The 21638-nt window shown below is 45.7% G+C and overlaps 1 protein-coding gene and 1 long non-coding RNA gene across 7 annotated transcripts; one reads left to right on the top strand and one right to left on the bottom strand.

The window, feature by feature from the left end:
• The first annotated feature begins 2004 nt into the window (after nucleotides 1-2004).
• On the top strand, nucleotides 2005-7211 carry PGRMC1 (progesterone receptor membrane component 1). Its single transcript, XM_065729684.1, has 5 exons — nucleotides 2005-2363; nucleotides 3328-3483; nucleotides 5256-5362; nucleotides 6145-6892; nucleotides 6935-7211. Exons 1-3 carry the CDS (start codon nucleotides 2042-2044, stop codon nucleotides 5354-5356), a joined length of 579 nt encoding a protein of 192 aa, XP_065585756.1. The 5' UTR covers nucleotides 2005-2041; the 3' UTR covers nucleotides 5357-5362; nucleotides 6145-6892; nucleotides 6935-7211.
• A 3627-nt stretch (nucleotides 7212-10838) lies between these two features.
• LOC136044408 (uncharacterized) lies at nucleotides 10839-20148 on the bottom strand. Of its 6 annotated transcripts, none has more exons than XR_010621812.1 (5): nucleotides 19724-19884; nucleotides 19518-19607; nucleotides 16808-16958; nucleotides 11795-13319; nucleotides 10839-11241 (listed from the first exon to the last, which is right to left on the bottom strand). It is a non-coding gene; the product is annotated as an uncharacterized LOC136044408 (long non-coding RNA). The 6 variants fall into 6 exon arrangements; XR_010621813.1 differs by having other exon boundaries at nucleotides 11804-13319; XR_010621814.1 differs by adding an exon at nucleotides 15046-15382 and having other exon boundaries at nucleotides 10839-13319; nucleotides 19724-19880.
• Between the last annotated feature and the right edge of the window lie 1490 nt (nucleotides 20149-21638).

Here is a 21638-nt window from a genome sequence, read left to right as displayed (position 1 = left end):
TTTCTAGGGATACCGAGGCTGTTATGTTGTAAGAATCACACCGAGCTGCGTTTTCGTTTTTCCCTCCCTCTTCCAAAGTACACACAGCTTGTCAAGCTGCCCAGTTTGTTTTTGACGCTGTGTGCCTTTCAAAACAACGAGCCCATACTGAGAATCCACACCTGGACCTTCCAAGCCCTCGTGCAGTCCCCGCAGATGCCCATCCCTCCCATTCTCCACCAGCCCTGTTCAGTGCAATGGAATGGAAAGCCACGGCAGTGGGCAGGGAGGCAATGCTCCAGGGGGGGTGGAATGGCAAAAGCTCCAGCAGGCTTTTCCCTCTGAGCAGTCTCTGTCTACCTGGTGCCCCTTCCTGACACATGTTCTGGTTTAAAATGAATGAATAAACAAACCCCATCTGGAGCTGTTTTGTGCTGCAGATGTTGAGATGTGTATCTCTGGGAATGATGGGAGAGCTTTCAGCATGCTGTCATCTTCACGGAGCAGGGCTCTTCCTTGCAGCATGTAGCTGATGGCGAGGCACGCAGCTAGACAGTCAGGGAAATAAACTGTAACCTAATGGAGATTTTTTTTATGTCCATCAGAAAGACAGTCTGTGTCTTTGATCTGAGGACTAGACACAACCCAGGGCATTCCTAGGCCAGGTGCCAGCTGTCTGCACCTGGGCCAGACCTACTCTAGCAACAGCTTTACCTAACGTCTGCAGCCAGCACTGGGAGCACGTCTGGCCAACTGGAGCTCTGGGATGAGGGAGGGGTTCTGTTTCCTTGGCACAGGTTGGCACCGGTCAGTAAGAGAAGAGTGAGATTACAGCTCCTCATCATTCTTCTCCTCGTTAGAAAGTTAAATCATTAACAGAAAAAAAAAAAAAAAAAAAAGAAAAAAGAAAAATAAACCCTATCTTCTGTGCCTGGCCCAATGCAGAAGGGAGTGAGCTCTTTTTACAAGCTGCAAGGCCTGTGGAAATACCTGTCTGTACCAGCTGTGAGGAACAGGTAGATACAATGGAGCTTGCCTTGCCTCTACGGGATGTTCACACACGATATGCTGTGGTATTGTGGGTATGACAGAAGGTTAAAAACAACAGAAAAGGAGCTTGAAGTTAAGTAACTTAACTTGTGGTGCCAGCGCTTGTGTGGGAGATAACTTGAGATTCTATCAACCTTGGTAACACTTCCTGGCCCTCCTTTATCTAAGAATGAACTGTCCTTGTGTGGTTTCTCAGGGATACTGAGCACAAACAGAGTGTATTTCCCCCCCTCTTCATTGTCTTAGTTCATGGTCAAACTCCAGGCTGAGTTATTTGGTGTTTGGGTTTTTCTTTCCTGATCACAATGTATGCAATGAGGGAAAGATATTCCAATAGTTTTATATAGTTTTCTCTTTTTCCACCTAGTTCTCTAACATGTAATACCATCACACCAAAATCTAATAACATCACTACGTGCACTGAGCAGAATTAAGCACCAAGGCCATACAGCTCCTCATTTGAATAATCCTAAAGCTCAGGAGATCTATCCAGTACCTCAAAGAGGATCAGAACCCAAACCTGCCTCATTCCCAACCACAGATCTCAGTACCGGGTCGATGAAACAACGAGCTCTTTCCTCCCATCTCCGAAGCAGTGGGAGCAGATGCCAGCACCCTCCAACGAAGGACAGACCAACTCCAAGAGCACGGAGTTTCCCCATCCGGGCAGCAGGTGGAACCAAACCCCACACCCTGAGGGGCAGAGCCAACTGCTGCACGCCTCTGTGCTGTGTACCCAGCAGACAGAACCGAGCGGCTCCGAGCGGCTGAAGAGAAGAAGGTTATGAGGAGCAGTCACCGTGGCTTCCCCGAGGGCCGGGCCCTGCTCCTGGCCAACCCCCCTCAAAAGCGCGCCATCGCTGCGCTCACAGCGCCCCCAGCCGGCAGGAGCCCCGCCCCGCATCCCGCCCCGCCCCGCATCCCGCCCCGCATCCCGCCCCGCCCCGCATCCCGCCCCGCCCCGCATCCCGCCCCGCCCCGCATCCCGCCGTGCCGGAGCGCAGCGCAGCCGATGGCCGCCGAGGAGCCGGCTATGGCGGGCGAGGAGGCGGTGGCGACCGAGGGAGGCGGCCTGCTGCTGGAGATCGTGGGCTCGCCGCTCAACCTGAGCCTGCTGGGCCTCTGCCTCTTCCTGCTCTACCAGATCCTGCGGGGCGAGCGGCCCGCGGCTCGGCCGGGCGATGCGGGTCCGCCTCCGCTGCCCAAGATGAAGCGCCGCGACTTCACGCTGGAGCAGCTGCGGCCCTACGACGGCGTGCGCGATCCGCGCATCCTCATGGCCGTCAACGGGAAAGTGTTCGACGTGACCCGCGCCAGCAAGTTCTACGGGCCGGGTGAGTGCTCCCAGCTCCGCTCCCGGTGCGGGCGTTCCGGTGGGCGGCACCGGCGTTGGGTTGCGCTCCGTTGCATAACGTTGATCTTAAAGGAGTACGCAGCGAACTGGGGGGCGGCGGCGCTCCGGGCCGGCGGGGGTACAGCTGCACCGCTGTGCGTGTGCCTTATGCGCTGCCTTTTTGGGCAGTGTGAAATCGGAGCGGTTCGTCGCGGGGTGTGGGCAGCTGGTTTTCTCTTTTCGAGAAGGGTATGGTTGTTTTTGATGAACGCGGGGAAACGCGCGCCCTGGGAGGTGCGGGAGATGGCAGGAGATGTGCGGTAACCGGAGTTCACGAGGCGCTCCTTTAATCTGCCTTAAGGACTCTCAGTGTCCAGTTGCAACACGCTTGTCATGCAAGCAAGTTAATCAGTAATGGCATGTAGCAAGAGCCTGTCCTGATAAGGTATCTCTGATCTGCTGTGAACTACACGCTTTGGTCATTTGAGTTCATCTTGCGTTGTGAAAGTCTGAACAGATGTCTCTTCCAAGCCAGTAACGTCCAGCACCTGCAGGACGTTTTCAGCCAAGTTTTTATCCTTCCAGCTCCTGAAGTCTAGAGCACCTCTTAGAGGGCCTCCATTTCACCCCAGTCTTGCAAAGTCGCCCTCTGTTCCACTTTCTGAGGGTGTCCTTCCTGCTCTGTATGTGTACTCTCACCGTGCTGTGCTCGGCTCGCTGTTACCTGGCTCACTGTCTGAAGTTCCAGCAAGCTCGGCGTCTGTCCCCGTTGCTTTGTTTCTTGTTCTCTTCCTCTGGTTTTCTTTGTTAGCAAGTAGAGTCAAATCTGAAAAGGTTGCAGGAGTTTGAGACCCTCAGAACAGGGCAGGAGCTCATAACCCATTTCAGTTGGGGACTGTAGTCCTGGAAGATCTTACGGCATCCGTTATCGCTGCAGTAATAATGCTTATGTTTTTGTTTTGAAGATGGCCCGTATGGGATTTTTGCTGGGAGAGATGCATCCCGAGGTCTTGCCACCTTCTGCCTGGATAAGGAGGCTCTGAGGGATGACTATGATGACCTCTCTGATCTCAACGCTACGCAGCAGGAGACCTTGAGGGACTGGGAGTCACAATTCACTTGTAAGTAATTTTAAACCTATTTACAAATAAGTGGTTCACCAGCACGTAATCAAGGGAGCGGTGGTTAAAGGGCTGTTACCAATTTGAAGCACCAGTCCAGAAGCTTACTTGGAGTTAATAGTTAAGTTGACCAACTAGAATTTCTGTTATTCAAAAAATGATGAGAAATGTCAGGTTTTCCCTCTTTCCCTCCCACCCTCTGTACCTTACAGAACTGTAGGCTGGATGGGAACACTCTTGTCATAAGCTCTGCAAGACCATCCAAAAAGTTATCAGGAATTAGAAGTAAGGAGCATGCCTCTGATACAGCGAGGCCACTGTCAGTGAAGACAAGCAGCTTTGAAAAATGAAGCTGAAGTCCCATGCAGCTTCTCAGAAGTAACATTTGAATTACTGCTTCTTGGCATTTGTTTGAGTTCTGAAGACTATTTGAACCAAACCTTCACTCTTCTGAGCTCTTGATACAGCTCTTAAGTAAACTGTTCTGCCTTGCCCTGATGGTGACTTCATTAGATTTGTGGCAAACTGTCCAGCTAACCTTTTCCCCCAGAATATGATCAGGCATGGGCAGATGCCACCTCTGGCCATTACCTTGCCAGAGCAGCAGAGGAAAAGGCAACTTGCACACTTGGTATGTTGGTTCTAAAATTAACAGAAGGAAGTCATTGTCGTAGTTGCCTTGTTTTTCTGTGCTTTGTAGTGTTAATTCTTAAGATGCAGTTCCAGCTGCTTAGTGCCACATGTCCCAACTTGCTACTCAGAAAGAACTTCCACTCAGAGTTTTAAGGAGATTGCCATGTTGACCTTGTACTATCACTAGTTGGCACAGAGTTTTCTTCACATAATGCCATTAGAAGGTCTCAGTCTTGACCTGGCACGTCCCTACTATTTTGGCTCTGTCTTAATCAAGGCTGTTAATGGTTGCTTTACAACATGAACAGCTGCGTTATAGAAAATAGAACTGTGCTAGCATATTTCTAACCTAACCTAGGTTCACATCTACCATGTCAAGAGTCAGACAGTAGGATCACCAGTGAACTGTGCTCTGTTTACTGTGCTTTTGGTAGATTTGACAATTAGTTGCTTTAAATCCCTATTAATTCCTAATTAATTAATTAACAATGTCAGTATGAAATGCCTATAATAAGAGGCATCTTTTGCTTTGAAGCTGACAGGTGGGCAGTGTATCACTGTTCTCAGTTCTTACACGTCTTTTCATTTTTCCCTGCTCAAAAAAAAAAGACTCAAAGCAGAGGCTCATTAGCTGCATAACCAGACAGTAGGTCCATCTTTATCTCCAAGAGAAAGGATCTCTTTGCATTCCTGTTGGGTACTGGCAGCATACATCACAAGAAGTTTAAGTTATCTGTATGTATATATTTGTATAAAATGTTCTACGAATGCCATTAGTTCAAGCACCAGTTTTGGCACGGCAAGAGAAATAACACAATCCATGATTCTGCTTCTTCAGCTGAGTGAGTTTTCTCGTTTTACACATCTACATTCATCCATCTTCTGGCTTAGCCAATGGAAGAACTGAATCTCATAAGCTGGATATTTCTTATACTTGTTAGGACATTAGCAGTAGTTCAGGTACTTTATTTGGGCTTTTTTTCTTTCACTTCTTTACTCTGTTCGGAACACAGAGTTCAGAGGTGTTTCTTTACAATATAGATGCATTTTGTTAGTTTAGGAAACCAATATGAGTTACAAAAAGTACCTCTTCAGGGCAGAATAATCACTTGATTTTGATTTTTCTTTCCAATTTTCAGTTAAGTACCACCACGTTGGTAAGCTGCTGAAGGATGGGGAGGAACCCACTGTATACTCTGATGAAGAAGAAAAAGATGCCCAGGATGCAAAGAAGGAGTAGAACGCAGTGAGGAACAGTCTATTTTTGTATCTTAAGGATCGTTTGTAACATTCCACTTTTGTTTTACAAGTTGCAGCAGCAACAATGCTTACAAAAGGTCCAGAGTTACAGTGAATCGTGTTTCTCCTACGCTTCCTCTTCAAATTCAGCAGTAAACTAGTACAGGTCTAATATCTGTCTTCCTCTGAAAGTGCATAGTAGGAAGTATGCACCAAAAATGTCTGTGCAGAAGTAAAATGCAACTTTGGCAATAAAGGACCATTACTGTTTTTATTCTGTCACTACTAGGGTTGAAATCCAGACCTTTTCACTATTCACTAACAACCTAGCACTGTAGACACAAGCATGAGAGTAAGTCACGTATGAAACACAAATTCCGCCAAATTTGGTTAGTGTTGGCTTCTGCAGGATCTGAGCCTTGCACTGCAGTCCCCTTAGAAAAGGGACTATATTTGTCCACAAAGCATCATACTCATTTGTGGTGCAATATAATTCAACATTATGTCATAATTTGGCTTTTTAGGAGCTAAGTAGGGGCTTACAGATGAAACATTAACTGCTTTAAAAAAGCCAAGTTTTTGAGAAGTTAAATCACTTTTGGATACTTACAAAATAAGTAAGGACAGAAGAATACTTGTTGTATTCGGTCACACAGCTGCATTAATGCTCTTTGTTTACTTCTAAAGCATCTCTGAAGTGTTACTTAGATACTGACTGTAACTGACCATCCTTAGAAACTAGATTCACCCTGGAGCATGATTTGACAGGACTATCACTTCTCTTCTTAGAAAAACTCTTCAAAGAATTTTAATGACATGAAACAAGGAAGAGCAACTACTGAGGATTTTTAGGCCTAAAGGAGGATGTGCTGATAGGACATGATTAACAAGTGCTCTTGTACAAGCAGTTTTAACTAGCAGAAAAACATTTATGGTCGAGGTAACTTACACAGTACACAACAAATGACATGGTGTGAGCCATTTCCGTGTTGAGGCTTTTGTTCCTTTGGAATGTTGCTGCCAGGAGAAATGGCAGAATCTCATGCACAACCAGCCATAGGCCTGACCACTGAACAGCTTTTCTCTTGCTGCTCTCTTAATCTGTCTGTAATTGTTAGGTTTGTTCCATCCACGTAACTCAGCCTCCTACCAAAGGGGGCTGGATACATGGATTGAGCAAGGAAAAATGTGAATGTGCTCCTTCATCATCCGAAATATGCCTGCTAAGTGTGTCAGAAATTTCAAGGAGTTGACTGATGGTTTGCTGATCTCTTACAAATGTGCTGCTTGTCCAGGTGGTTCCCCTTGGGAGCCGGGGGGTACGGTTCTCATTACATAGTTTTTGTGGTTTGATTCTTCTGCTGAGTTGTTTCCAATTGGCAACGTGACCAAAACGGTGAGCATAGTCCTGAGTGGGGAGATGCAAACAAGGCAAAATCGTTCAGAAGTGGAGTGCATTGCTCAACAGGAGCTTTGATACACAGGGGGACGCTTTATGTTCAAGTGCCTGAGACCAACTGCAGTGAGAACCAGTGATGTTCCACCAGCCAGCACACTGCAGCCAGCACACTGCAGCCAGCACACTGCAGCCAGCACACTGCCCGGGGGCTTTTCCCTGTCACTTACACTGGGCCTTTAAATGAGGAGTGCAGTTGTTTGAGCCAGATTGCTCATGTAGTGTTACTGTGTGGACTACCTAATGAAGGTCTAGAGACAAACAGAAGTCTTGCCGTGACCTTTGTATTGCTATGTTATTTTTAGACATTTATACTCTCTGCAAGCTACTTCTAATGGTTTACCTCAAATCAGAAATGTGCTTTTATCTGTTTAAGGCAGAAAATAAAAGTCTTGCATAATGGTGGTGTTTGTTTTTATTTACTGCTGCTAAAATCGATGGTGGATCGCCCCCAAGGTTACAGGTCTCATGGTCCTTCTCCAGTATGTCTTCATCTTATTCCACAAGTAGACTGTTGAAGCTGAATGCCTCTAAATGCAGCTCTGTGGCATATCATTTTTCTGACAGAATATTAAATACAGAACACGGTCACGTATCTTACTGTTGCAAAACCAGTTTTGAGCATGAAAAAAGCCCAAGTAATTGCTGACACTGGGCAAAGGCTGAAGCTCTGGAAGGCCGCATTGCAGTGGAGCTAGGCAGGGCTGCAGCCTTCAGTGCCAGCTCTTGTGTTAGTCAACAACTTATCCTGGGGAATTGAATGCTCATATCTGTACAATACAACTTGATGCATCCCAAAGAATAAACAAACAGAGAACTGGCAGTAAGACAAGAGAAAACTTAATGTTAAACACATGTGCATGAAAGTGGCATGCTTTGGAGTCAGACTGCTACCTTTGCCGAGAAAACCAAAGGAATTTGTTGTGAAAGGGGAAGGGATGTGTCATAGAGGTTTCATGAAGTGACAGGCACACGTTTTCTGCTGAAGTGCTGCAGAAAATGGATGTCTTCTCACCAGTTCTGCTCTGTTCATTGCAACTTGATCCCTTCAGCAGTGACTGGCTGCAGTGACTAAGCAAAAAGAACCACGCCAGGTAGCTGAACAGTTTGTGTATTAACCAAGGAGAGTGCAATGAAAAGCTAAGAGCAGAGACTGTCATCAATCTCCCTTGTGAAGTGTTGAAATACCAGTTATTCACGTGTCATGACAGCATAGTTGAGCTCTAGGACAAAACAGAACAATCGAGCAGCTCTCATTTCCAAGCAGTTGTGGCAAACTGTCAGCTGCGGTGTGAAATTCAGAAGTTTCCTTCATGTGGGCACTGCTCACTCTTCATTATCTCTGGTCGCTCTTACTTCAGGTTGTACGTGCATACGGTTCAGTAATGAATGCTTTTGCTGAGAGTTGTGTGGTTTTACAAAAGGTGAGGAAAACGGAGGCATTTGTGCATGGAATCTCCAGATTAAGAAGAAGAAAAGGCCATATACTGTGAATGTATTATTTTTAAATCATTTTTGATATGCACATGGAAAGATGGGGCTCAAGTGCACGTCAGAAATGTGAGGGATTCATACTACGTCTCCTGGAACAGGTTCTAAATTATCCAACTTGTAAACAGAAAAGAAACAGGTTGTATTTCACTATGGAAGTTAAAGCAGTGTCTGTTTAAAGTGCACAAATTTTATTCACTGTTTTACACTGAATGAGGACTGGGAGACACAGATTTGCTTTATCAATTTCACTCAATACAGGTGAAGCAATTTCAGGACTGGTGAATTTATTTGCTTATAGTGACTAGCAGGACAACACATTGATCAGATCACTGAAATTCACACCAAAGGAAATCTACAGTTCCTCCCTTAGATAACAAAAAGAAATACTTTCTTGACTGTAATTGAAAGGTCTGCCATGTGGGAAAAGGGTACTTAAGTACAGACCTGTCTGCAGACTGCCAAGGGGAAATGTCATCCTTTCTTTAATCCACAAAGACAAAAACCCTCCCCTGGTATGTCTTGTTGGTGCAACTGAAACACTTCACACAGTTAACCAATACATTAGCTAAGATGTACACTAACAAGGAAACTTGAGAGGCACAAATGTTCTCCAAAATACTTCTGCCATGGTGCTTTGGGGGGCGGGGGGGTTGTTCTTAGATAAAAGTTCGCATCATTTTGAGTAATCATTCACGCTTCTCAAAAGGCACTCAGCATCTGAACACGTGGGGGCAACTGGGAGAACGTGGCTCAGGAGCCTGCAGGAGTCACCAGTACTCAACACTGGGGAAACCCATCCACCACCAGCAGCCACAGTTCATAAAAAATCATTGTTTATTAGAGCAGAAGGTACAAATGTGGGTAATATGCTACATAAGGAAGGCAACATCATCACATTTACATATTGACACACAATAAATTAAGCATACTAAAATGAAAGCTGAAATAATCAGGGTATTGTACACAGAACTGGTCCTTTCTGTCTTGCTATTGGACTTTGGCCCACAGCAGTGTTCTTCTAAATGCAGCCGTCTGAGTAAATACAGGTATAACTCAAGCTCCCAGACCAAGTTTTCACATTTTAACCTCAATGCAGCAGAAATTTAACAACATTTGACAATTCTTCCAGAAATTTTATGTAAACTTAATTATACTAAATAGATCTCTCACTGCACGTGCCTTCAAAAGGACAGCTTTTGGAAATCTTGTGAGCATATCGTATTCTTGCCTCTAAATTGGAGAGAGACAGATTGGAAGGGTGGACTGTTAAGAATAAGGAACTTGTTGGATGGTCACAGCCAGAGGGTTGTGGTTAGTGGCTCCATGTCCAAGTGCAGGCTGGTGACAAGTGGTGATCCCCAGGAATCCAGGGAAGTATGAGATCTTAGGACCCATACTCTTCAACACTGTTATTAATGATATAGACAGACAGATCAATGCACCCTCAGCAAGTTTGCTGATGACACCAAGCTGAGCGGTGCAGGGTGACATACTAGAGGGAAGGGATGCCATCCAGAGGGGCCTGGACAGGCTTGAAAAGTGGATCCATGAAAACTTAACCACATTCAACACATTCAACAAAGATCAGTGCAAGGTGCTGAACTTGCATCAGGGCAATCCCACATATGTGTACAGATGGGGAGAAGAACTCCTTGAGAGCAGCCCTGCAGACAAGGACCTGGGGGTCCTGGTGGCTGTAAAGCTGGGCATGAGCCTGCAGTGTGTGCTCACAGCCCGGAAGGCCAACAGTGTCCTGGGCTGCTGGACCTGCAGCCTTCCAGTACATGAAGGGAGCTTATAAGCAGGAGGGGGAATGTTTATATGGCCTGATAATGACGGTGTAAGGAGGCAAGGGAGAAGGGTTTAAAACTAAAATGGGAGACTTAGATATTAGGCAGAAATTCTTTACTCAGAGCCCCTGGCAGTGCTGCCCGGAGCTGTGGGTGCCCATCTCTGGAGGTGCCCAAGGCCGGGCTGGGTGCACCCTGGGCAGCCTGAGCTGGGGGGGCAGCCAGCCCATGGCAGGGCTTGGGGCTGTGTGGGCTTTAAGGTCCCTTCCAACCCAAGCCATGCTGTGACTTCATGATTCTATGGTACTTTCAACCTGCATAAGTGTGAGCTGTCAACATGCAGGCAGTCACTGCCCTTTCGCTGTCCAACATTCAGGGCTGTGCTTAGAAAATCATTCGGATTCCCAGAAGCACTACATCTAGCAGTTATTGTGAAATCCTTCCTTCCAAAGACCAGCAAGTTTTCAGAAACACTTTCAGAACTGTGAATAGTAAACAAGTGTTTTTCCACTGTGAACTTTATATTTTTTTTCATATTTAGAAAGCTATTATTCCCCACTATTACATATAAACAGCCCCCACAGCTTCCAATTCCATCATCTGAACAATCTGATTGAGAAGGCACTTCATATCCTTGCTCTGTGATTTATGTATTTATGTGCTTCTTGTTTTGTTTTGTTTTTCCAGGACTTAATATTACTCAATACTGTATCTGTGAACATAGGGAATCGTGTCGCTTATCTCTGAGATCTGAATCCATAAATCTTCGAATTCTTAGCAACTGGTCCACAAAAGCTTCTCTGGCTCTGGGGAAAATGTTGGTCCTTGCATCCAAAAGGTAAATAAAGATTCTGTTTCTGTGGCTTGCTGCACCAGTTACATAATTCTAACTGAAGGAATTATCTAAGGGAAAAAAAAAGCCCAAGTATTTCCAATACCTTTTAATGACTAAAGGGCTTTCTTCTTCCACTTCTAAGTAGGAGCTTAAGAGCTATTATATAGTAGCTGTTCAGCATCCTCTTCTGGGCTCTGCTCCACAGAAAGTATCTGAGCAGGGGTTTGTCTGAATTATCTCAAGAGGAAAGAGAGGGCATCCTCTGACATCTGCATCCATCTCTCTTCTCAATATTAATTTTCTCTCATCTCCTGTAGATAAGTAGATGAGAAAGTTACTTGAAATTAGTTTGTGAAGGGGGAGGGAGGGGAAGATATGTGGCTATTAGGTCGCTGCCAGCAAACCTGAAAGCACAGTACAATGAGAAAAGGCTGTGAATAACAACATCCAGAGATGCAGCAGTTGTGTATGGAAACCAGACGGTCACCTGAACAGAAATCCACTAACTTGAGACAGTACCTCCCACACAGACGTACCTCACAGTGAGCCATCTAACAACTCCATTGTTGTTCTAGAGCATGTTGTCATTAGCATGCACGTTGTTAACAGAATAACCACCTATCTAGTAACATCCTGCCCAATTAAGAACAAGCACTACTCTCCAACTGCAGTACTCAGAGTGCTTCTGAGCTGAACTGACAACACCTTTAGCTGCAGTGCAATCACAGTCTTTTTGTACCACTTTCATACTCTGTTAAGCTCTCTAAACACACTTACCATCCATCACCGTGAGAACTGCAGCAGCTCATCTCACCTGCCAGAGAACTATGGCTATCAACTGCATTCATCTCAGCTCAGATTCACCTGTCTCACCTGTGCTCTGGAGGGTCTCCTGAAGTGGAGAGCGATCAGAAGCAGTAATGTCTGGTGCTGCCATGGCTGCGTGAAGTGTTTTGAATTTCACTTTGTTGTGCAAGGCTCTATTACATTTTCTTCGTATCTTTCTGAGAGACTCCAGCTGCACACAGCTCTCCGTCTCTGAAAGGCCACATTCATCGGGTAAAAATTCAGAAGAAAGATTTTTCCTCTTTTTCTTCATTTTGCAAACATTTCTCTCCTCTTCCCTGAAATGTCTCTCATTTTTCTGTCCTTTATGTCTTAATTTACTGCTAGACCTCTTGCACAACTTTTCAATGTTATGATCACACTGCCTTGCCAAGCCCTCATGGGCAGAATTAGAACAGAAGTTACATTTGCTGCTTTCCTTTGCTTGACCTCCCAGAGTTACATTCTTAAAGTAAACCAGGAATTTTCTCTCTCCCTCTCTCGCAGGCGAGCACGCTTTATTACAGTTGATGTAGATCTGTTCACTCCTTCTTTCTGTTGTCCTCACTGCACCACTGCATGCCTCACTGAAGTACTCGGAATCGCTGATCTCTTCCAACGAGTGCTTTAATCTGTAAGCAGACCTACAAGTTTTGTATGGTTTGGTGACTTCATTTCTACCATCTTCTCGTTCACATTCCTCATCACGAGCAGCAACAGTGCAGTCCAAAGAGTGATTTGGTTCAGCATGCAGGAAGTAATCATCAGTGAGTGCATCATTCCTCGGGACTCGCAACTTTTTTGCAAGCCTATCTGTATAGGCCTTATTTTTCAACACTGCATCTGTCGCTTCAAATTCCCCAGTGGTAATCACGAGTCTACAGTGATCATCACTACTGCAATTTCTGTTGTTGAGGTTTTGTACAAGACTCACTTCTCTGAAGTGCTGACCTTGCTTGTTGCACAAGCTGATGTGAAAATCACTGTCATCATCACACACCACTCTCTTCCACCAGGACTTGTTTGTGGAGTTTTTTGTCCCTAAGGAAACACGTTCATAGCTCGGTGTCTGATAGTAGTTCAATAAATAATGAATGAACTCATCGGTCTCGTAAACCTTTTGCTTTCTGGAACCACCTTCAGGCCCTGTCTGTGCATGAACCACATTCCGTGTTGGGCAGTCCCTTCCATCTAGAGATTCAGTGACCTCGCAGTCTTGAGTCACTGTAATCAATAAAGATCCACATCCCAAGGAGTCGTACGCATCCCTGCCAGTCGGTGTGCCAGAACTCAGAGCTGTACCGGGGTCATTTAAAATTGTCTTGACTATATGAGAAGTAGATGCACGGAAGGCAGTCCCATCTCCTTCCTTACTACATAAGCTGCTACTTTTTTGGGTTAACTGACATTTAAGCTCTTCCTTATGTTCCAGACCTTTGTGAATAAGATAATGGGAGTTTATCTGTTTCTGATGTATGGCTTTTAATGGTGTTTCAGAAAAGGAATCACCCTTCCTCACGCCCACTGAAGGATCCACTTTCTGACTTGCCAACTGCACAAAATCCTTCAAATAAAAATCAGGAAAACGATTATGTACATTTATTGAGCGTAGAGAACTACAAAGACTGCAGGTTGCAAACTCATAAATATGCAGTTCTACATTCATACTATAAAGGAGATAAATTCAGCTTAATTCAGAGCTTGATCACACAATCTCACTATTCTTAAGCCAGAACTACAGATACTTCTTTGTCTCAGAACAGTGCATTTTCAAGAAACTAAGCCAGTTGTCCTTCCAACTAATTCATCTACCTCCTAACTGTATCAGAAAACATTTACTGTTTGATTACTGCATCACAACCAGTGCTGCTCACAAAGAAAATCCACTACATTTTTGTAGATAAGAATATTTAGAATAAATATTTTACTATACACGGTTTTATTGGGTCCAAATACAACCAATCTAAGGCTTTCCAAGTGCTGACACCAAGAAAATGAACGTTTGTTTGTCAAATTCATACGAGGGCTGCTCCAAAAGTAATGCCTTCTATGTTATTCTGTTGGCACACAACATCAGAGGCAGACTGTGGTGCTATGGCAGCAGAGGGTGAACCTTCCCATCAATGTCCCATTGCACTGTGTGGCCGTGTGACAGATGGCAGCAGAGACAGAATGGCGTCTGACATGGAAGCGTGGTTGAAGCAAAGGGGTGGAACTGACTTCCTCCATGCAGAAAAAATGGCACCCACTGACATTCATCAAGGCTCGCTGAAGGCTGACAGAAACCAAACAGTGGAAGGGAGCACAGTGAGGGCTGAGTGGGGCACCTCAGCAGTGGTGACAGCAATGTGAAGACAAATCACATTCTGGATGGCCATGCATAGCTGTCACACCACAAAATGAAGAACGCCTCCATCAGCTCATGGACCATGCTGAAAAATAGTGATTTGTGGCTGAAAATTTGCTCCATAAAACAGTGTTATATTGTGCCCTTTGTGTCTTGTGTAGCTTCCATGGAAATAAATAGGAGACATTACCTTCTGAGCAACCTACGTGATTAAGAATGCCAAAATCAGATGTTATGGAGCCCTAAATTTCACACACAATGGCAAAGGTAGCCTCTTACTTAGTGAATGGTGGTCCTTTAGAAATATTACACATGAAGGACTGGGGAAAAATATCCTTGTTAAAAGCTGCAAGCTAATTTTTATGTAGCAAATGATGAAGACAATGTCACGTTAACACCACTCGGATTTCAAACTTTTTTACCCCAAAGCACTAAAATAAGCCTCCAAACACAAATTTCTGTGCAAAACACTCCAATTTGTAACACCCCTCTTCTGACTCTCTCAAGATATTAGCTAAATCAATCAAACAAAACCCACAGCTTAGTGTTGGCACAGAAGTTATTAGAAATGAAATCAGCATAATCCGTATGAACTTAATTCTTTCACTTGCAGACCTGAGACCAAACATCATCCTTTGCATTCCCACCCCTCATTTCCCTGTTTGCAATGTTGGATCAAGTCCAATAGAGTCAATGCAGTCCTTCCTGTCCTGTTTTGACATAATAATGACAAGGCTTCAAACAAGTATCAGAGTTTCTGGGTAGAATCACACTACCTTCGGTCCAAGGACAAACTGTCGCAAGATACAGACCTCAGGCCTTAGTGTTCAGTCATTCCTAAGACATTCTTTTGAACAGCATTAAGACACCAAATGTCTACCAAATTATTCAAGCTCTAACAAATATCCTTCAAATTTTAAAATATGTTTTAAAATATTCTTACTTTCACATGGTTTAACAGCACTGTAAGCAGTCTGATAGACTCCACTCTTCTCTGAGCTAGCAGGGATTTCCTTTCTTCCCATTCAGGCACATTCTCTGGCCACTGCTGCTCTTCAGCTGGTACTTTGTGCTGCTTTTGGGGATGCTTTTCATCTCCATCTATCTGCCTCTCCTCTCCTCTTGAGCTTAGCTTTCTTTTTTCTCTCTTGAACTTTTTGTTCATCATCACGTTTTTTTCTAGGTAATTATCAATATGGGACAATTTAGATGATGCTTGTTTTACACTTTGAGTCCTGGGAGATTGGATGTCAGTCTTTGAACTGCTAATAATAAGCAACCTGTCACCAAGAATCCACATTTGACTAATAAGAAATGATGGTTGTTACAACAAGTTTAAAGAAACATCACATATCGATGACATGCATCTAATCGATGCACACATTGAGAACACATTAGTTCTGTATTTACCTCTTCTCATGGTTTGCATTCTAGGGTTTTCTTTATACACACTGCCAAGAAGACAGACTCACCATTATCTTTTGTCTCCAAGGACACAACCAGATACTGAGCGTATGGATCTAACTCTTACCTTAACAAAACTCCCCTACAGATTAGCATGAGGGTGGCATTAAGAGTTACAAGACCACTTCCATTGTTAACAAAAATTCAAGTTGAAGCTGTCACTGCTTTTTTGAAACCTTGTCCTGTAGAAAACAGATCTACTAAACAACCAACATGATACGTTATGGAAAACTCCATAAAATTCAAAGACAAATTGTTCACACAAGTATTTAAAATACCTGTCTTTAAAGCATTTGAGTAAGAAGATATTTAATTAACAGTAGAAGCATAGCAATGACTTCAGAGATCCAACATTTTATACACTGTGTTAGACTCACAGAATCGTTTGAGTTGGAAGGGACCTTCAAAGGCTGTCTGGTCCAACCCCCCTGCAGTGATCCAACCTGACCAAGTCCTATTGGTGATACAAAACTGCCATAGCACTCTAAAATTCAAGGTGTGTTTTTTGTTTTTGTTTTGTTGGTTTTCTTTTCTTTTTTTTAGATAGGAAGGTGTGTAATATGGTTAATTACCAGTGACAGTACAGGATGCAATACAAGCACACTACCCACAGAATCTAAGCTTTCATATGCTACTGTTACTCATATACAAAATTCAAAACTACTGCCCTAAAGATAACAACAATGAAAAAAACCAACATGTAAAAAAGGATGGGAACAGTGCTCATTCCTAGCTTTGGACCTGACAGTCAACTGGGAGGCACCTAGAAATGCCTGTCACTGTCACATTAACTTTACTTGAAAGCATAAAGACATTGATTTGTGATGTTGCAGCATAGAACAACAGGAATAAATGTATAAACAACACAATAAAACAACCTCATGCAGAACTCTAAGCAATCAAGCCTCAGCCCAATCTGAGGACAACATCTCTCAGATTTCATTCCAGGCCCACAGAATCATGGAGGGGTCAAGACTGAAAGGACCTCAAAATGTCTCTAGTCCAACCACTTTCTCTTAACAGACTCCATGTGATGCCTTACACACTGAGATATGTTGCCTCTCTTTCCTACATTAACACAAATTAAACACTATGCAGCGTTGCTTCAGTTCTCTGATTCCTCCTTCCTCAAAGCCTGGATTTTTACAGTAGACACTCCTTTCTTGGATGCCACTCGGAGTGAAACAGTATCACAAATCTGAAGAAACACCTGCTGGACATTCTCTAAAGTACAGTCTCACCTTTCAACCCTCTTCTTTTTTTCCCTCCCCCTTTTTAAAATTTTTTCTTTCCTTTTTTCAACTGTGCTCCTATTCTTGCAGCTTTAGTCTTTCCAGGCTTCTCTTTCTTTATGAATCCTTCCCTTAAGTGTCTGGCTGTATCAGAAGTCACCTGTCACAGAAGAAACAAAAGCAGACTTACTAGTCCAGTTTGCCATGTATTGGTACAAACACTGACAACCTGCTACACAAAGGAGATGTTCTAGGTGACTACCAAATAACTGCTGCACGTGAGAATTACTTCCTCTACTCTGGAAATACTAGAATGCCTGCTGAAGTTCACAACATAAAATGTCAGCCAAGCTCAAACATCTAATCCCAAATGTCCCCAGCTGTGACACCAAGGGTTCACAAGCTGACATCACACCTCTGGCCACCTTTGTTCCAGCAAGCTCTTCTGGAGACTTGAAGTTAAGTATGTTCAGTAGAAAGCTCCCAGCTTTCTACAGTTCATGCAGTTCTGACAAGATTAGTTCACTTACACTCTGAGCAACATCTTCTGGCTTAAAGGCTTGTTTACCTGGTAAGAAAGAAAGAATCCTACCAACGTGCACTGCGTTTTATCAGCTTCAAATGCCCAAATGTGTGCACATCAAAAGAAAACAGTCAAGCAAACTGCATCAAGGTGTATCCTAGCAAAGTAAGTGACGTGAGGTATTATTTCCAGCACAGGGACAAAGTTCAGGGTTACAGTTTAGAAATTTTCTGCTGGAAAAAAAACACCAAACAGGTCAAACTCTGGTAAGTCATTATGGAGATAAGTTACTGAGCTGCTGAAATGAAGCTTGCAGACTGCAAACTCACTTATAGTGCCACCTTAAGCACAGCACTGACGTGGATTTACCTCTCAAGGCACATAAGCAATAAGGTACTGAGAAGACAAAGGGTGGTACCCTTTGCTAGCCCTGATGCAACCCCCCCAGGCTAGGCAGCTGCTGCTTCATGCTTAACGCTGAGACACCAAGCATCTTTCAGAGCATCTCTCCAGCTCCTGAACTCATCTCCCAATTTCAGTGCCAACCACACTGAAAATATTTACAACTTCTAGCCTACTCACAACCATTTTTCAGAGAATTAAGTAAGATTCCAGTTTTAAAGGGCTTAAGTTCGGATGTGCTAAATTCATACATCCACTGCAAATAGAACAGTTTTAAGTTCTTCCCTTCATGTCCTTAAGTGCCCCCAAAGCTTATAAGAGAGGTCTCAAATGGTTTGCAAAGTCCTAGCCTCAAAGCAAAAGAACAAAAGTTAGCAAACCAAAACTGTGTTAAGCACCAGAAATGTATTTCTCACTGTGCAACTGTGTATGAAACACATCACTAGTTACTGAGGCTTTGCTGCTCTGCAGTGTGGCTTTTTGGCCTCAGCCCTGACATTCTAACATGATGTTATGCTTTAATTCCTCCAGGTTTATGAGGAATCTGACATTCAGTGTCATTACCAAAGTATTTCCTTTTAACCACTCTGCTGTGCTCGTAATATCAGGAACACCTTTGCCCTTGCACTGCTGTTTATGGCAATAACTGCAGATTCAAATGCCCCTTGCTACCTGCGTGCCCTTCTTTTGTGATCACATGTTCTGATAAATAATGTACACTTGGGAAAGAAAAAAACCACTACTTAAACGTATAAAAAGCAAGAAAGATACTGAGCTGGGACTCTGAGGATCTGTGACCAACTCTGTTGATGAATTTCTGTGAAACCCAATACATCCCAGTCCCTCGGGAACTTAAAATAATACACTACAGTACAGATTCCATCTGAGATCGTAACAAGCCAGTTCAGTGCATTCCACTCCAGTCTGTACACAGCCACAAGGGACAAAACCTGGCCATCATTTTTGACTAAAAGCACTCTTCCAGGAAGAGGCCCAGTCTTGATTTGAACGCCAGGCTACGAAAACCCTGTCGCTTTCCACAGACTGTTTGTTCCACTCTTTACTTGTCCACCACAGAGATGGAAGTCATTTGCAGACACTGATTTTTTGTAAGGCCTCCTCCTTCCAAGGCTTACAACCTTTCAGCGTCAAGGTCTTATTCATTTTTTGTTTTCTTTCCCCTTTACATGGTATAATTCAGGTGTCTGTAAATAAACTTCTATTAAAAAGAAGCTCTCTAAGAGCTGGAGCTCTCTAAGAGCTCACTAAGAGCTCTCTGGAGCTCTCTAAGAGCTCACAGCCTCTCACTGTGGGGCATCTTCCAGCCTCTGAGCAACTCACTGCACCGACCTATCAGTCTCCATCTTAAATTGTATCAATCTGCACGCAATATTGAATTGGTCAGTGCCAGACACAGAGAATAATCTGTCCTTTACACCTACCTGTTATCGCTACCGAAACATGCCCCCACAACCCTGCGACACAAGGTATTGCTAATGTAGTACAATAACCCTTTCACACCCTCAAAGAAGGGTACATCAGCAACTCTGAAACTGATTAGGTATCTATATGGCTCTTTTCACATTAACTCAGCTACCTTTGAACACCCTAAAACGTGTCACGTTAAGTCCATCCTCCAAACAAAATCAGACATTAGCAAAACATTAACAGCCTGGCAATACTTAATTTGAAACACGGAGGTCCGTATGAGTGAAGTGCAAGTTGTAAGAATGACTTCAGGTGAAGGTAGACCTGAGATGTGCTCAGAGGAATGCTACGCTCAGCAGCTCTTACCAGCCCGTCTCCCAGCCGGCCGCTTGCTCCAGGCCCTGGGCCATCACAACTGTTTTTGAGACCACGCCATCAGCTGGAGAAGGGATCTAGCTTGGGGGAAAGAGAAAAGGCTGTTTGGTAGGTCGCTTTTCAGGCAGCTCCCCGCTCCTGTTACAGCACCAGCTGAAGCAGCCCAGCTGAAGGAGAGCGTGAGGTAGAGGAAATACCTTAATTCTGCAAAGGCAGATAAACGCAAATCCTAGCAGCAAACGGCAACGTGGCAAGAGCATGTGTTGATCTGCAGCAGCAGTTTATCACGCAGGGATAAGCCAGAGTCACTTGAAGTTGCACCAAGAGGATGAACCACAGGCAGCTTTTCAATAGGCAGGGTCAGCTTATCCAGCCTGCTCTGCGCAAAACTAAGCGAAGAGCAGAGGTGACCAGAAGCACCGCCTGCCGCTGCGGCATGGCACGCACTCACTGCGGGTCTAAAGCTCGTAAGGCCGGGACGAGACGAACCCGAACCGCCCAGGCGATGAAGGCGCCCGCAGTAAGGCCGCGGCCCCGCCCGGCAGGACGAGCTCGGCGCTCCAGCGGGCCGGCAGGCACCGCCCGCTCCGCACCCACCGCTCCGTCCCCTCCGCCGGACCGCGGGGCGACGCACCCGCCCGTCACCCACCCCCCCCGCACCGCGCCGCTCCCGGCCGAGAGCGGGCCCGGAGGGGAACCGGAGCTCAGCCCCGGGACTCCCCGGTGCCCCTGAGGGAGCGGAGCCGCCGAGCACGGCCTCCCCTCCCCCCCCCACCGGCGGTGCCCCGCGCCGGGCGGGCCGTGCCGGGCGGGCTCTCCTTACCGCTCCGGCCCCGCACGCTCCGGGCGCCCTTCCCGTCGCCACCCCCGGGGCGGAGCGCGGCGCGGACCGCGAGCGATGCGGCTCGGAGCGGGCGGGAGGAGCGGAGCGGGCCGTGCTGCCGTCCCCGCCGGTGGGTGTTGGTAGCGGGGATTGGGGCGGCGGTGCTGGGCCGGGATTTCCTGTGTGATGCTGGGGAGTGGCTCGCAAAATTTTCGGCTGTACTGAGCCTCAAAAGCCGTGCCCGCCCAGCACACCCGAGGGAAGCACACAGTGCGATGGATCGGAAGGGACCTTAAAGACCAGACGTGTCCTGCCGCGAGCACGTTAAAACTGCTCAGGCTGCTCAAGGCACACCCAGCCCGGCCTTGGGCACCTCCAGCAGTGGGCACACACGGCTCTGGGCAGAGCTGCCAGGGCCTCACTGCGCTCCGAGTAAAGAATTTCCTCCTTACCTCTAACCTAAAATGCCCGTCTTTTAGTTTAAACTCATTCCCCGTTGTCCTACCACTATCAGACCACGTAGACAGCTACCCAGAACTGAGCAGCACCTTCTGTGGCACAGAAGCTTACGGAGATGCAGCTGAAGTACCCCCACGACACCAAGAAGTTGGATGTGTGGAGCCTGGGGGTCGTCCTTTTTGCCATGGTGACCAGCGACTTGCCCTCCCACTACTGCCTCTGCAACGTGGTCCAGCAGCAGAAGATGGGGGTCCTGCACCTGAGGGGTGTCCCTGCTGCCCGAGCCCTGCCAGGCCCTCATCGCCCAGCTGCTGCAGTTCTTACCGTCCTCCCGGCCCAGCATGGAGCTGGTGGCCGGCAGCAGTTGGCTGAAGGGGGATATCTGAGGGGGAGTCCTCCCCAGAGACTGTGGAGGGACTGTCACATTTTGGTGCAATAAATGCTGTTGAAAAGCTCTCAAGCAGTTTGAGGAGCAGGATGTGGATGGGATTAAACTTCAAGTCCTGGTGAGACTTGGTCAAGAACTTGGTCAAACCCCTTTGCAAAGGAGATGAACAAAGCACAGGTTAGGCTTCAGGCTCTGGTAACCATTTTGAGTGAGGGGTTAGAGCACACCACAGGGCTGCTTGCAGCAGAGCTGGCTGTCTGAACACACAGGGGGACCAGGTCCAAGTTCTCCCACTGATCCAGCCTTGGTTGGCACCAGCCAGTGCTGAGCTTCACGTCACACAGGAATAGTAACCAAAAAAAAAAAAAACCACCAAAGAAAACCTCAGCAGCATCTTTACAGGCAACCCAACAGCACTGCCAGGCCAAAAGTTTTGGTGCAG

The sequence above is a fragment of the Cyrtonyx montezumae genome, unplaced genomic scaffold (genome assembly GCF_038088225.1).
Source record: "Cyrtonyx montezumae isolate F1298 unplaced genomic scaffold, pur_monq_1.0 scaffold_11, whole genome shotgun sequence".
In the NCBI taxonomy this organism is placed as follows: domain Eukaryota; kingdom Metazoa; phylum Chordata; class Aves; order Galliformes; family Odontophoridae; genus Cyrtonyx; species Cyrtonyx montezumae.
Note: the sequence above shows the minus strand (reverse complement) of the source record. Positions and strands in the feature narration are given on the sequence as shown.